This window comes from Opisthocomus hoazin, chromosome 1, assembly GCF_030867145.1.
Source record: "Opisthocomus hoazin isolate bOpiHoa1 chromosome 1, bOpiHoa1.hap1, whole genome shotgun sequence".
NCBI classification, from domain to species: Eukaryota; Metazoa; Chordata; class Aves; order Opisthocomiformes; family Opisthocomidae; genus Opisthocomus; species Opisthocomus hoazin.
In genome coordinates, this window is record NC_134414.1 from 51,395,392 (window position 1) to 51,408,668 (window position 13,277).

At 42.1% G+C, this 13,277-nt stretch overlaps 1 protein-coding gene across 2 annotated transcripts in view; it reads left to right on the plus strand.

Moving 5' to 3' along the window:
- The window catches only part of SLAIN1 (SLAIN motif family member 1), a 54,464-nt gene that overhangs the window by 26,669 nt on the left and 14,518 nt on the right, over positions 1-13,277 (plus strand). Inside the window, exons 3-5 of one of the 2 annotated variants that reach the window (XM_075433977.1) lie at positions 5,106-5,255; positions 7,146-7,295; positions 9,509-9,847. In XM_075433977.1, the coding sequence (XP_075290092.1) occupies positions 5,106-5,255; positions 7,146-7,295; positions 9,509-9,847 (639 nt within the window). The remainder of the gene's footprint in view (positions 1-5,105; positions 5,256-7,145; positions 7,296-9,508; positions 9,848-13,277) is intronic. The other variant, XM_075434053.1, reaches the window with a different exon arrangement.

Below are 13,277 nucleotides of genomic sequence, written 5' to 3' on the forward strand. Positions count from 1 at the left end.
CGTCTTATACTAAATCCAAAACACAGCAGCTACTGGGAGCAAAATTAACTCTATCCCGGCTGAAACCAGGACAATATGTTTAGAAACTGTGTACCTTACGCAGCTTAAATGCAAAATTGCTTTTAGTAAGGGAATTGCTATAGATACGGTACAGCATACTCTGGTTTTGTAGGGTGCTCTGTTCCTTCCAAGCCATGCAATTCTGTAGATGTTTACTTGTTCAGGTTTTCATGGGATATTTTCCATCAGTTCTTATCGAATGCTGATTATTCAAAGGAGTCAGTGTGGTGAATATTGGTATTTATGGAGTTGCGCATATTTTTTGATAAGTTAGTATTCCCATCTTATTTTAGCATTTTGATGTCTCCAGGGAAGATATAAAAATAAGATCTTGATTAGTTTTTAAACCTTCAGTTGTGTTAGTACATATTTTATGATTCTATGATATTTTAAATTTATGAACATGCTCACTGGTTGCTGATTTTATTTTTTTAAAGGAAAGGTTTGGTTGGATTATGGAGTCATTTTGACAGGTCCTTTTTTAAAATGTTACAGTATGTTATCAGCAGTCTAGTTACAAAGAATTGATCAAAACCAAGGAAATCATACCTGAGAAGTTGGGCACTTCCAATCTAACTGTAGACTTTGACTATGACAATTTGGGCTTCTTGTACTAGAAAATATTAGTTCGTTTGTTGGTGTGAAAGGCCAAGGGTTTTATGCTTCAAGAAGTCAAATTGTTAATGCATTTAACTCTTTGCTGTCAGTAAATCAAATTAATTTTTTGGCTTCTTTTCTCTTGATGGTTCTTCAGATGCCCCTGCTTTCCATTCCGTGGCTGGTACTTTTTCTTCCTGCGGTGCATCTTCAGTATAAGGTCCTCAGACCAGGGTTATTCAGGTTTCTATTCAACTGCGAGGGTTACAAACTACTTCTGTTTTTTAAAGGTGCCTGAGTTTCTCCTTTCATCTGTGGGCAACCAGAGTTGGGGCTTTAAGAAAAAACTACAAATTTGTAAAATTCAGATCTTAGGAAATGGGCTTTTACATTTAAAATAAAGGTCTTAACAGCATTGTCTCATTCTTGGGAAACAGCCTGCTGGGAACGGGTAACAAAGAGCAACTCCATGCACTGTGGTGATGTTTTCCATGCTAACCAGGGCAATCTCACAATCCATGTGGAGCAAAATAACTATCCTAAAATGACTAGCCATTGCACAATTTTTACAAGTTTTACATTAATTTACATATTTGCCTAGATGTCTATAGCACTTGCTTCTTAGGTACCTCTTTATTTTTTTGGCGTGAACACAAGACTTCAGTAAGTCTAACTTTGCTAGCCTTGTTAATACTGCAGAAGTACTTGGTATGTACTTTGATATTTCCATTTGAGACCTAATGAAAAAATTTTTCTATATTTGATCCTAAACAATGGAATTAATTGTATGCCTAAGAAGTGTCAGTCCTTTGCTGACGCTTAAACACTATGAAGTTTTATTCTAGACATGGTGGCAAAAGTTCAAGAAACAGGAATATTTTAGGCTGGTATGTCTAGAGATTTAGTATATAGAGAGAGTAGTATAGATAGAGTTTCTTGTCTTCTTCGTCCCTCTTTCTTTGAGAACACATACTATTTGAAAGAGGAATTTGGAATCTGGTTTGCCATAAATACTAATTATATTCATGTGGGTTCTTGCTTTCATAGTTGCGATAACTGTTGCTTTGTGCTTAGTGGGCCAGCACACAGCAGTTATTGTGGAGAGTAATGAATGATGTTTATTTGTGCTGTACGGTTGACCACATCTGGGGGTGAGAACACGCTGGCAGCTAATTGGCCTGGCAAATGATCAGGCTGCTACAAAACAGGATCTTCTGTTAGGCAGAAAAATAAAATCGCAAGGAACTGTCATGCCTTGCTCCTTACTGATGGTTTCTAGTGGAGATGACAAACATCAGCTGTGGATATGATGTTGAAATCTACTCCATCATGTGCATGGATGCCATCCAGAGGGACCTTGACAGGCTTGAGAGGTGGGCCTGTGCGAACCTCCTGTAGTTCAACAAGGCCAAGTGCAAGGTCCTGCACCTGGGTTGGGGCGACAGACAGGGGGATGAAGGGATTGAGAGCAGCCCTGCTGAGAAGTACTTGGGGACACTGGTGGATGAAAATTGGATGTGAGCCATCAATGTACATTCGCAGCCCAGAAGGCCAGCGGTATCCTCGGCTGCATCAAAAGAAACATGGCCAGCGGGTCGAGGGAGGTGATTCTGCCCCTCTAGTCCACTCTCATGAGACCCTCCACCCTCGAGGTCCCCAGTACAAGAAAGACATGGACCTGTTGGAGCAGTCCGGAGGAGGGCCACAAAAATGATCCAAGGGATAGAACACCCCTCTTATGAGGAAAGACTGAGAGTTGGGGCTGGTCAGTCTGGAGAAGAGGAGGCTCCAGGGAGACCGTATAGCAGCCTTGCAGTACCTGAAGGGGGGCTACAAGAAAGCTGGAGAGGGACTTTTTACAAGGGCATGGAGTGACAGGACAAGGGGTAATGGTATTGAACTGGAAGAAGGGGAGTTTAGACTAGGTGTAAGAAAGAAATTCTTCACTGTGAGGGTAGTGAGGCACTGGACCAGGTTGCCCAGAGAAGCTGTGGGTGCCCCGTCCCTGGAAGTGTTCAGTGCCAGGCTGGATGGGGCTTTGAGCAGTATGGTCTAGTGGAAAGTGTCCCTGCCCATGGCAGAGGGTTGGAACTAGATGGTATTTGAAGGTCCCTTCCAACACAAACCCTTCTGTGATTCTATGATTTCTTTCAATGAATGCCTCAAATCCAATTATAGATATTAACTCCTTGTGAGTTAGTCTCATCCCTAGCAATCTGTGTTAATTACTAGTTTGTAGAGTTGTGTCCATCTGTATTTGCTCTCTTTTTGTCCTGGAACACTTGCGTACTTGGCTTTTGAACTGATCAGGTCAGTGAATGTTAAGGACGAATAGCCCTGCCTGGAAGTCTGTGTCATTGCTTGGCATGGAGCCGTTGCCTAGAAATGGTGCTGATGCTGCTCCTAGTTAAGATCTCCGACCTTTAGGTTTCTTCAAGCTTGAAAGAACTACAATAATCAAATGTGAGGGAATTGCAATAATTCTTTGATGAGGGGACAGCAAAGATCACAGTGTGTGTTTTTATGTCTTACTACTCTGTAGTTTAACTCCATCCCATGGAGACTGAGCCTTGCGGGTACTCCCCTTCCCCGGCAGACTGCTTTGTGCCGGTCCTGGAACCAGGCGGCTGCCTTCACTCCAGGCTTGGTAGCACTAGTAGGAACAGTTTAGAAAAGGCTGCTTATTACTTCCAAACCCAGGAGTACCTCTGAGTGGGTCAAAGCAAAAGGAATAGGGGGGGAAATAGCATCTTTTGGACTGATGACAAACCAATTACTCGAAAAGGTTGCATGTATGTGGTTGACAGCCCCACAATGAGATACACTTCCTGCTGTTTCCATGGCCGCTCAGTGTTGATATTAGCACAAAGGAATGAAGTTCACATGTTCTCCTAAATCATTTTGGTGACAGTGTGTTTTTAAAATAGAGAGTGCCTGAATATTATTTTAATATCTGGGAGTGTTCAAAACGACTGGATCAACAGGCAGATTTGTGGTATTTAGCTAGCCGTGTGGTGGAGAATAGCTTTTGAGGGCTTTTGGGCGCTTCTAGTTTTGAAAACCAGTTTGCAGCGTATGACACAGGTAAGACAAGGGGTAGTGGTTTCAAACTGAGAGGGTAGATATAGACTGGACATAAGGAAGAAATTTTTTACAGTGAGGGTGGTGAAACTCTGGACCAGGTTGCCCAGAGAGGCTGTAGATGCCCCATCCCTGGAAACATTCGAGGTGAGGTTGGACGGGGCTCTGAGCAGCCTGATCTAGTTGAAGATGTCCCTGCTCACTGCAGGGGGGCTGGGCTAATTGACCGTTAAAGGTCCCTTCCAGCCCAAAAATTCTATGATTCTGTGACACTACAAAGTACACCTGCTAATCATCGAGGTTATGCCATTGATTTCTAATCTAGGTACAGGTATAATCCTAGCTCCCTTGTGCAACTGTACATGGCATCTGTCAGGACAAAAGAGATTCTGTCACAAATAAACATGGTATACTGTCATTTGGTTTTCATTTGTACAAACTTTGCTTATGTCTGAATGGGTTCTCTGAAATTTACATTTTTAAAATTTTGCCTTCTACTTCAAACAGCTTTATCTGTAATATTTATTTTCTGAAGAGCATGTGGATATTGGTTATTTTATCTTTTGAATGCATGTTAAAAGACAGGCAAACCAAACCACAATTGTATTCATGTTTTACTGGATGAGCTAAGAAAATGTAAATTAACTAAGCCTTTAGCTTTTTTTGCCTACTCTGAGCTCTTTGTGATGTTACTGAACAGACCAGATGCCTTGCAAGCTTATTGTAAGCAATATGTAGAAAAGGAGGTGCCCTGTTCTATTACTTGGTTGATCCTCCAAAAACAGCGGGGGGGGGGGGGGGAAATCATGCTTATGTAATCAGGAATTTGATGCCGTAAAAAGAGAAGGAAAAATATGGTAGCTTAAAAGCTTGCCGTGGGATTACAGTTGTTTTTAGCACTTGGTGGTTAAGCGTCTTTTACTGCTGTGTCTCTGAACTCCCATAACTGATAATTTAACTGCTAATTCAATTGTGTGATGATTGATTGCCGTGAGCAATTCCTTGAAGAGCACTACAAATTTAATCTGTGTTTCTTTATTAGCTGTGTTGGTTTTTACTTCTTCTGTTACTATGTGTGTTGGCACCCAGTGATGTATGTGATAAATATATACCAAAACAGTGTATACATAGAAAATGGTAAACAAGGCATATTTGCTAGAAAATTTTTTGGAGCATACTTTTAGATGCAGAAGGCTGTGCAGATCCTCTGTTTCGCTCCTGAACTTTGACCATTATTTTCCTTTTGCCGTGAGTAAGAAATGTATGATGAGCAGATTAAGATGTGATAGTTTTTCTCTCTAACAGCACCATTCTATTTATAACGGTAAATCTTTTTTTCTCCCCCTCCTCCCTTGCATCTGTAACAGCTAGCCGATGGCGGAATCTCTTCTCCACACCTGTCTCCTTGGCTTTTCCCTATAGTCCTGTTGCAAGACTCACCCCATATACCAATGGCTTTAACAGTCCCAGCTTCTCTAAAACCTCCAGTAAAGCAATACTAACACCTGAACGGACAGGTAATGCTTATCTTTTTATTGATCTATGGTGCTTACAAAAATGCATAATTCAATCTAATCTTGCTAGCATTTAATAGCAATAGACTGTTTGGATTGAGTGTATATAGATTTTTATGTCAGAGGGAGATTTTTTTTTTTGAATGACCTGAAATGTGGCAGTTAACTAGCAATGTACGGTATCTTCTGTGTTAAACAGCGTGTTATAGGAAAGTGATGCCAGTAAACAGAGCTATTTCTCAGTAGTGGTTTAGCTGAGAGTATAGTTGCAATTGTGTCAGCTTAAACAGTCGGCAGCTTTGTCTGCCCTTCACTGCTCATTTCTGCCTCACTGTGCCCCTTCCTTCTGTCTACAGAAACATTTGTGCAGCTGTGTGATGAAGTTGCAGGGAGAATTTCTCTATAATAAAAGTAGCCGGTAGAATCATAGCTGTTTTCAAATAGTATTGTTGCTGCTGTCCAAAATTTATTTTATATTTGCCACTGATTTTCAGGGACATAAGAGTTTTATGAAAAATACAGACTTTCTGTGGGCTTTAAATTGCAAAGAGTTGCATTTTTCCGTCTTTGCTACAGGTATCAGGAGTCAATTTGTGACTTCTCTTAAGCTGCAGTGGCAGTGGAGAAAATAATCTTCTGGGAAGAGGCATTAACATTTTATTGCTGGTGAGGGCAGGCATGGTCTAAGGAAGTTAGCATGATTGAAACCCTCATCTGTGAGTGAAATCAATGCAGAAATTCCTATTTTGGGGATATGGGCTCTGTGGGTGAGACACAGCTCTGGACTGAGTGCCTGGTGTAGGTGTCTACGTGTGAGCAAGATGTCTAAGCTCCCCTACTCATTGGGATGTAGTTCAGTTTCTAAATGAAGGCATCTCATGCTATCTGAGATACCCTCAGGTATCTAGTCTAGCTTCCCACTGCTCCTCCAAAAGGGCACAGCTGTTACTACCTCTGCACAACCTCGAGGACCACTGTAACTTGCAAATTTAAAAAAACAAACACATTTACTCCTTACAATCCTGCCAAAGCAAAGTAATCCCCTGTGTGCCCTTTTCTGTTGGAGATATTATTAGAGAACAGCTGAATTTTGGATGAATTTTAAGTGGATGCTTTGAGCAGTGCTAGAGGATGCAAACACGTCTGTGATACAAGCACAGCTGCTGAGCCATCGTCACAGCAGTTCTCGCCCTGCGGGCCTCTGGTGGTCCAGAGGATATCAGAAAGTAATTTACTGTTTTATTTGAAATATTTTTCTTTGAAGTTGAGCAACAACTAACTCATGTAACTAATTGCAATTTAGTTTATAGTTTACTGTCGTGCAGGGAAAAAGTAGAATCCAGAGCCCTCTGCAAAAGGTAGCTCAGTGAAGGAGGCAGTGCTTTCTCTGTTGTTGCATGATGTTGTCTTAATTGTTATAATAATTGATTTATCTGATTATTATAAACAATTAAAAAACCAATAAAATTTAGATAAATGGCTCTGATGTGGAATCTGAGTACTGAAGAGAAGTTGGTGACACATACACACGTGATTTTCAGAACAGAACAGGGAGAACCACAGTCCTATAAAGAGGATTCAGACGTAGATGTGTTTCGACTACACTAACTCATCTGAGCTGTATCAGAACTGTATTGGGTAAATCATTCATTGTCTGGGCTATGTGATGTTATTTTGGGAACAAGCAGAGGAATTCATGATCCATTACTACACTATACTTTCTCAAAAGTATCAACACCCATTGCTAATTGTTAGTGGATTGCACTACACTTCTGATAATTTTTTATGTTACACAGAGTGTATTTTAAGCTACTGTAACGTAAAGGGCAGATAGTTGTGAATGCAAGGTAGCCAGACTTATTCACAGACTAAAGGTTATGTTTTCTTACGTAGGTTACATTTCTAGGAATTCCCCTTTGAGCCCACAGTCATCGATAGACAGTGAACTGAGCACCTCAGAGCTGGAGGATGATTCCATCTCCATGGGATACAAGCTGCAGGACCTCACCGATGTTCAGATCATGGCTCGTCTGCAAGAGGAGAGTAGGTGGCTTTTTCTAATTTTTCAGAGTAGTCTGAGGAAGGTTTCCCGTAACAGGACAAAACTGCTCCAGTCTGGTCTCAGTCAAGTGGATCTTTCTTAAACGGTGTCACCTCTTCAGTGGCAGGTGGAAGGACACTTCACGTACACGGAGAAGGTGTACATGTTGTTGGGTTCAGGTTAATGGTACTGGATCTTTCAAAACTTCATGCTTATGTATTTGTGATTCCCAACTGGCAGCTCCATACCTGTTGAGTACATCTAGATCTAGAAGATTTCTAACATCTTACCATTAATTTAAATTACTTTATTTCTTTGGCGGGAAGATGCTAAAGCATTTTTCTCCTGCATAAGTTTCATGAGAAAGGTAAAAATAAGCAGCTCTCATGGATTTCTTTGCTTCTACTTTGATTTTCTTAATTGTCAGATAGATTTTGAAATTGATTCCCCTTTAAGTCCTAAATTGGGGCATTTAAATTTAACAGTTTGGTTTGAGACTAGTAATTGTGCACAAATCTGAGCCAAAGGCTGGTGTGACGTAGATTATAGTTTGGCTTGATAGTAATTTTTGGAAAATGTCTTTATTCATAAATAAAGGGCATTTGACTTAGAAGTCACTCAGACAGTAAGTGTGGTATCTTTCTCACTTCCTCTTAGTGCCGAGTCAGACATCAAGGAGGAAATGATGGGATGAAAATCAAGAGAAATTCAGAGATGGTGACTGAAGGAAAATGCGAAGTAATAAAAGATTGAATAAAATGTGAAGAAAAAATTAGTGCTGCAGTCTGGCTGCAGCAGCCAGACTGAGCAGGTCGGCACAGCCACTTGTCTGCAGTTGAACTTGCTGAGTATCTGGTAGCACTCGTTATGTTCAGCAGAGAAATCAGCAAGCGTGAGACTTTCCAAGATAGCTGAATTCTCAGCTGGCAAATGTGTGTGGTCACAGCTCAGAAAATTTCTGATATTATGTGAAAGTTATAATAATTTTAAAAGAATTATGATTATCAAAGATATCAAAGATTGCATTACTTAAATGACAGCAGTTGTCATCTCCTTCAGAGTGAGATTTTAAAAAGACTTCAGGTACTTACCTCTTTAAGGAATCAGGTAATTGGTAAACCCAAAGGGAGAACACCAGTTTTGTTCTAATCTGTCTCAAGTGTAGCGTAGTATCTCATCCTTGTAGTAGCAGCTGGTGCAGAATATTTGAGCACATGACGGTTGTTGTCCACTTAATCCCGTGGGGGAAGTGGTAGCATTATACGTGCGCGCAGGCACGGTCTCGTCACAGCCACAACCAGAAACTCCCACTCAAGGGGCAGGGTGGGGAAAGCATATTAAGTTTCCATTATGAAGCAAAGATGCCTGTCTGAGCTCAGGGCTTTTTGTAAATGTAGGAAAGTTGTTATCCGCAGCTAATGGCGGAATTCCTTAGCTCCTGGAAATACGATGTACATCCCGCATTTCCCTGGCTGCTGTGCAGTCGGGAAAAGGGAGATGTACAAGGGCTGTGGATGTTTCCCTCTCACTTGACCCAGAGCAAATATGCTTTTCTGGGGCAGTGCTAATAGTGGGATGATTTTCAAAACCTGGCGTTCTGAGAAGGGGGTGGTAGGATCCGTCCCTGTCTGAAACACAGCTCTGTTACCACTAAGCCTTGTCCGTGAGACTGGCTGCTAGCAGGAACTAGTTCTGGTTCAGGATAAATCTGTATATACAACAGAATATTTACATGGGTTTTAAGTTTACTAAATGTCATTGTCAGCATTTTCAAATTCAATAGCAATAACTTTGAAAACTAATAGAATGGGTGTTAATTCCTCTGATTAAGAATGTTTAAAAGTTGAATTCTTAATACACATGTAGTCTTTCTATTGGCAGAGAAATAGGTGCCTCCCGGAGGCTATTCGTCTTGTGGTGAGAGAGGCATCTAAGACATCTCACAGGTACTGCATTTTGGAGATGCCTCTATTCTTTTTAAATTTTTTTGTTAAAAATGGATCTCAAGGGACGTAATTCAGGCTTAGATGCCTGAAAGGTAGATGCCAAAACTTAGACCAGATGAATCCTACCTGAGGTCTTCAACCTGGTGACATTGTAAATCCAATTCTTGCTGTAAAATTGTCTATTTACCTCTCAGTTTTCAAGCTTGACGTGCACGTTAAGAGTTAAGCACTTAGCAGAAGCCGAATCACCCTCTTCTTGGGATTTACAGGCCTTAGGCAAGATTATGCCTCGACTTCAGCATCTGTGTCAAGGCACAGTTCGAGCGTCTCTCTGCATGCGGGGAAGAAAGGGACGTGCGGTGACCAGGAATACGATCGCTACAGTCTTGAGGATGAGGAAGAGTTTGACCACCTCCCGCCTCCGCAGCCGCGGCTGACTCGCTGCTCCCCCTTCCAGCGAGGGATTCCTCACTCACAGACTTTCTCCAGTATCCGGGACTGCCGGAGGAGCCCTACCTCCCCGCACTTCCCTTCAAGTACTTACCAGCAGCCCTACTGCTCTCCTCAAGCCCAAACTCCAGAGCAGCAACCAAATAGGATGAATGGAGGTGGGTTGCATGCTTTTCTGAGAAGTGGTCTTTGTGCAGAGTGACCGTGCCATTTTGAAGGTCAGGTTGTGTCAACGGAGTGAAGTGCGTTCAGTGTGTGACAGCTAGATCAGTCCATGAATTGTGACAAGCAGTTTAAGCCTGTGCAAATGATTGAGGTATGTTATTAAGCAGTTTGTTACGAAATGTGATCTGTGACCTGGTCATGAAGGTTGTTGCCTTAGTCTGTTTTAAAGTGCTGCAAGGATGACCACAAGTGAAGAAAGAAGAAAAAGGAAAAAGTGGCATCTTTTAGCAGGCGAATAGTTGGTTAGAAGAACTGGGCTTTCGAGCTTGGCCTGTGCATGCCCATTGTGGATGTAGTAAAATACAAAATAGGGTTTCCAGATTTTCATTCCGTTATTCCTGACTTTGCTGTTAATACAGCTATGCTGTGAACCCTGTGATGAGTGCTGACGGCAGGGGTCAACACTCTGCCCCTGTTCCAGGTCTGGTAGGGCAGACTGTTAAAGTAGTGGGAGGTAATGTCACTCCCAAACTATCCCAAGCCATTGCTGCTTTTTGCACTGCATTTGAGATGTATTCCAGAGTCTCTGGAAGATTTGACTCTTGGTGCTTACTCAAGACTGAAGTACCAGTTGGTGCTGTTACCTTCCTTTCATTCCTTATTACAATCACAATTTTCTTCCTCCTGCTGCATCTTACTTTCCTGTTCCTTCAGTCTTTTCCCCAAGCTAATTCAAAACAGTCAGTTTTCAGTCAGGGTCTTGTTTGTAATATTACAGGTTACAGCTCACCCTTGGGCAAGAAAAGAAATGTGTTGTTCGAAACCGTTGCTATTTATAGAGCGCTGCAGGTATGCATGTTGCTTTCCTGACAGATAAGACGTGACAGGTTGGTGACAAAAGCACTTGCATTCAAAGTAAGACATGGCATGGAAGTATCATTGACAAGTGGCAGTATGTAAAGAAGGCTGAGGTTAACAGCAGGTAGGGTGACATGGGTTTTTGTTGGTACAACATACGTGCCATATTAATTTCAACATTATTTTTCTTGCTGGTGAGGTACAAGAAAGGGACAGCACTGATGGGCTTGCGGAAATGTCGGCAAGATAGAAAGAAGGTTATGGGGTATTTTTGATTCAGGAATAATGGCAGGATGTGGTGCTGTGATCTTTTTATATGGTCTCCAAATGCTTTTTCAATTGTTTTTCATGTTCCATGTCAGTGGAAGTTAAACATTGGATTCCCAAATGGAAACCTCAGAAAGTACTTACAGGACACTAAAAATACTAGACTCCTAGTTTATTAACTAGAAAGTGTGTAAATGTAAAAGGCCAACAATTTTACCACCTGGATACCTTTTTTCTCAAGAACTTGGAGGTGGTAGATAATCTGTTTGGTGTTGCTCAGAAGGTGGACACACATGACATCAGTTACCTATTTGCTGGGATGGTGGGCAGTCCTATAATAGCCAGTACCACTATCTTTAGAGGCGAATTATCTCTTCAGCTTCTGCACCTTCAGCCTCTGACTCGGGCAGCGCAGATCCACAGAAGTGGCAAACGCTGAGGGTGAGAAACGTTTTACTTTGGCTGTGTTCTGTTGGCAGACAAGGAGTCAAGCGTTTCACTGAATTGAGTATGTCTGAGTAGTGTTAATGACAACATTTTCCTGTTGGCACTTCTTATCATCTTGGCAACAATTTCATTGTCTTTCAGGAACTCCTACACATTGAAATTGGGGTAGACTGCAGAATGACAATTTGTCTGAAGCTCACTATGACGGACAGTGTGTTTCCACACTGTTACAGTTACCCAAGGCAAATGAGAAAGAGGGGTGTGATAGATGGAGGGGCTAAACTGTTTGGTTACAGCTTTCAATATTGTTGTGGTTTAACTCAGCAGCCGGCAACTAAGCACTAGACAGCCGCTTGCTCACCCCTCTCCTTCCCTCCCAGTGAGATGGGGAGGAGGAATGGACAAAAGGGGTTGAGATAAAGACAGTTTAGTAAGACAGTAAAGGAAAGACTAATACTGCTACTAATAATAATGATAAGAAGGAGTATGCAAAACAAACTGTATACAATACAGTTTTCTCACCACCTGATGACCGATTGCTCAGCAAGTCTCCGAGCAGCAATTGCGAAACCCAGAAGTTGCATATTTTGCAAAATTCCCAAAAAAGACTGAACTCCTGGCAAAATCCAAACTCACAGACAAGAGGGGATTCAGACTCATGGCAAAGAGTCCTCACAGCAGCTACTGGGAGGAAAAATTATCCCAGCTGGAACCAGGACAAATATATGTGGAAAGCATCATCCATAATTAATCAAAATCGCATATAGCACATGCTGTGCTGCTCTCGGCCATCCCAGCAGTCTTCCCTCTCTCTTGCCCCAGAGAGGTCACTTGTGTTCTTGTGTGTACTCAACAGTCTGGTCCCTGGTTCATCTGATCATTCACAGAGCTCTCCATAAAAGAAGAGTAAGTGGCAAGTAACTGTTGAATTTTGGCACTCAGTCAGGGGTGAAAAAACAGTGTTCAACTTTGACACAGCGTCTCCCCGAAACTAGTCTATGTGTTTAGCTCAAGTACAATTTTTTGCCTTTAGGAATAAATGGTATGAGGGATGCTGTCCTACCTGCTTTTAGTGAAATTTGTCCAGTATGGTACGTTACTTAACTACCTGTACTGTAACAAATATGCTGAAGGTGTTATAAACTTGGAAAACTTCAGTAATTCTTCTAAGGGTGTGATATTGGTTGCCTGATGAGGAGAGCCTGTATTTAGATGCTGAGATGTGGGTGCCCACGTGTGTGTGCAGGGCCCAATTCAGTTGCCTGCACAGAAGCACTTAGTGCTGCATGAGGTACTCTGATGAACTCTGCTTTGCTTCACCATCGCCACCGGTCAGTGCTGTTCAGATGCCATGGACAACCCAGGGTGTCTCAGATGGCGTGAAGTATCTATACGTAGGTATGGACTTGGGCTGCAGATGTCTAGTCTCTCACTGTAGCCGATGGTCTGCTTGTTCTCCATCCACAGTATTGCATTTTAGGCGTCAGAGAGATTATCTGTCTGGTGTTTCTGGTGCCCTGGTAATCTTTTGCCTGTGCTTGGGGTGAGAATACTCTCACAGATGTTTTCCAGCTGTGTTTGAGGCCGTATTTTTGAACTCGTGCATTGTTCTTGCCAATATATTTTAGAGAAGTGCTGCCCCTTGGTGTAGTTTTGACACTCTGCCCTGTTTTAAATTGCCATACATCTATTTTAAAATACAATACCATTCATCTGTTTTAAATTACCCTATCATCTAGCCCCCACTCTCAGGCCCAGCTGCTTTCTCTCACCTCAGCCCACCAGTACACTGTCTGTGTGACTGGTACCAGTCCCGTTTGCTGCCAGTCCCCAACAGCTTGCTGTACTGAA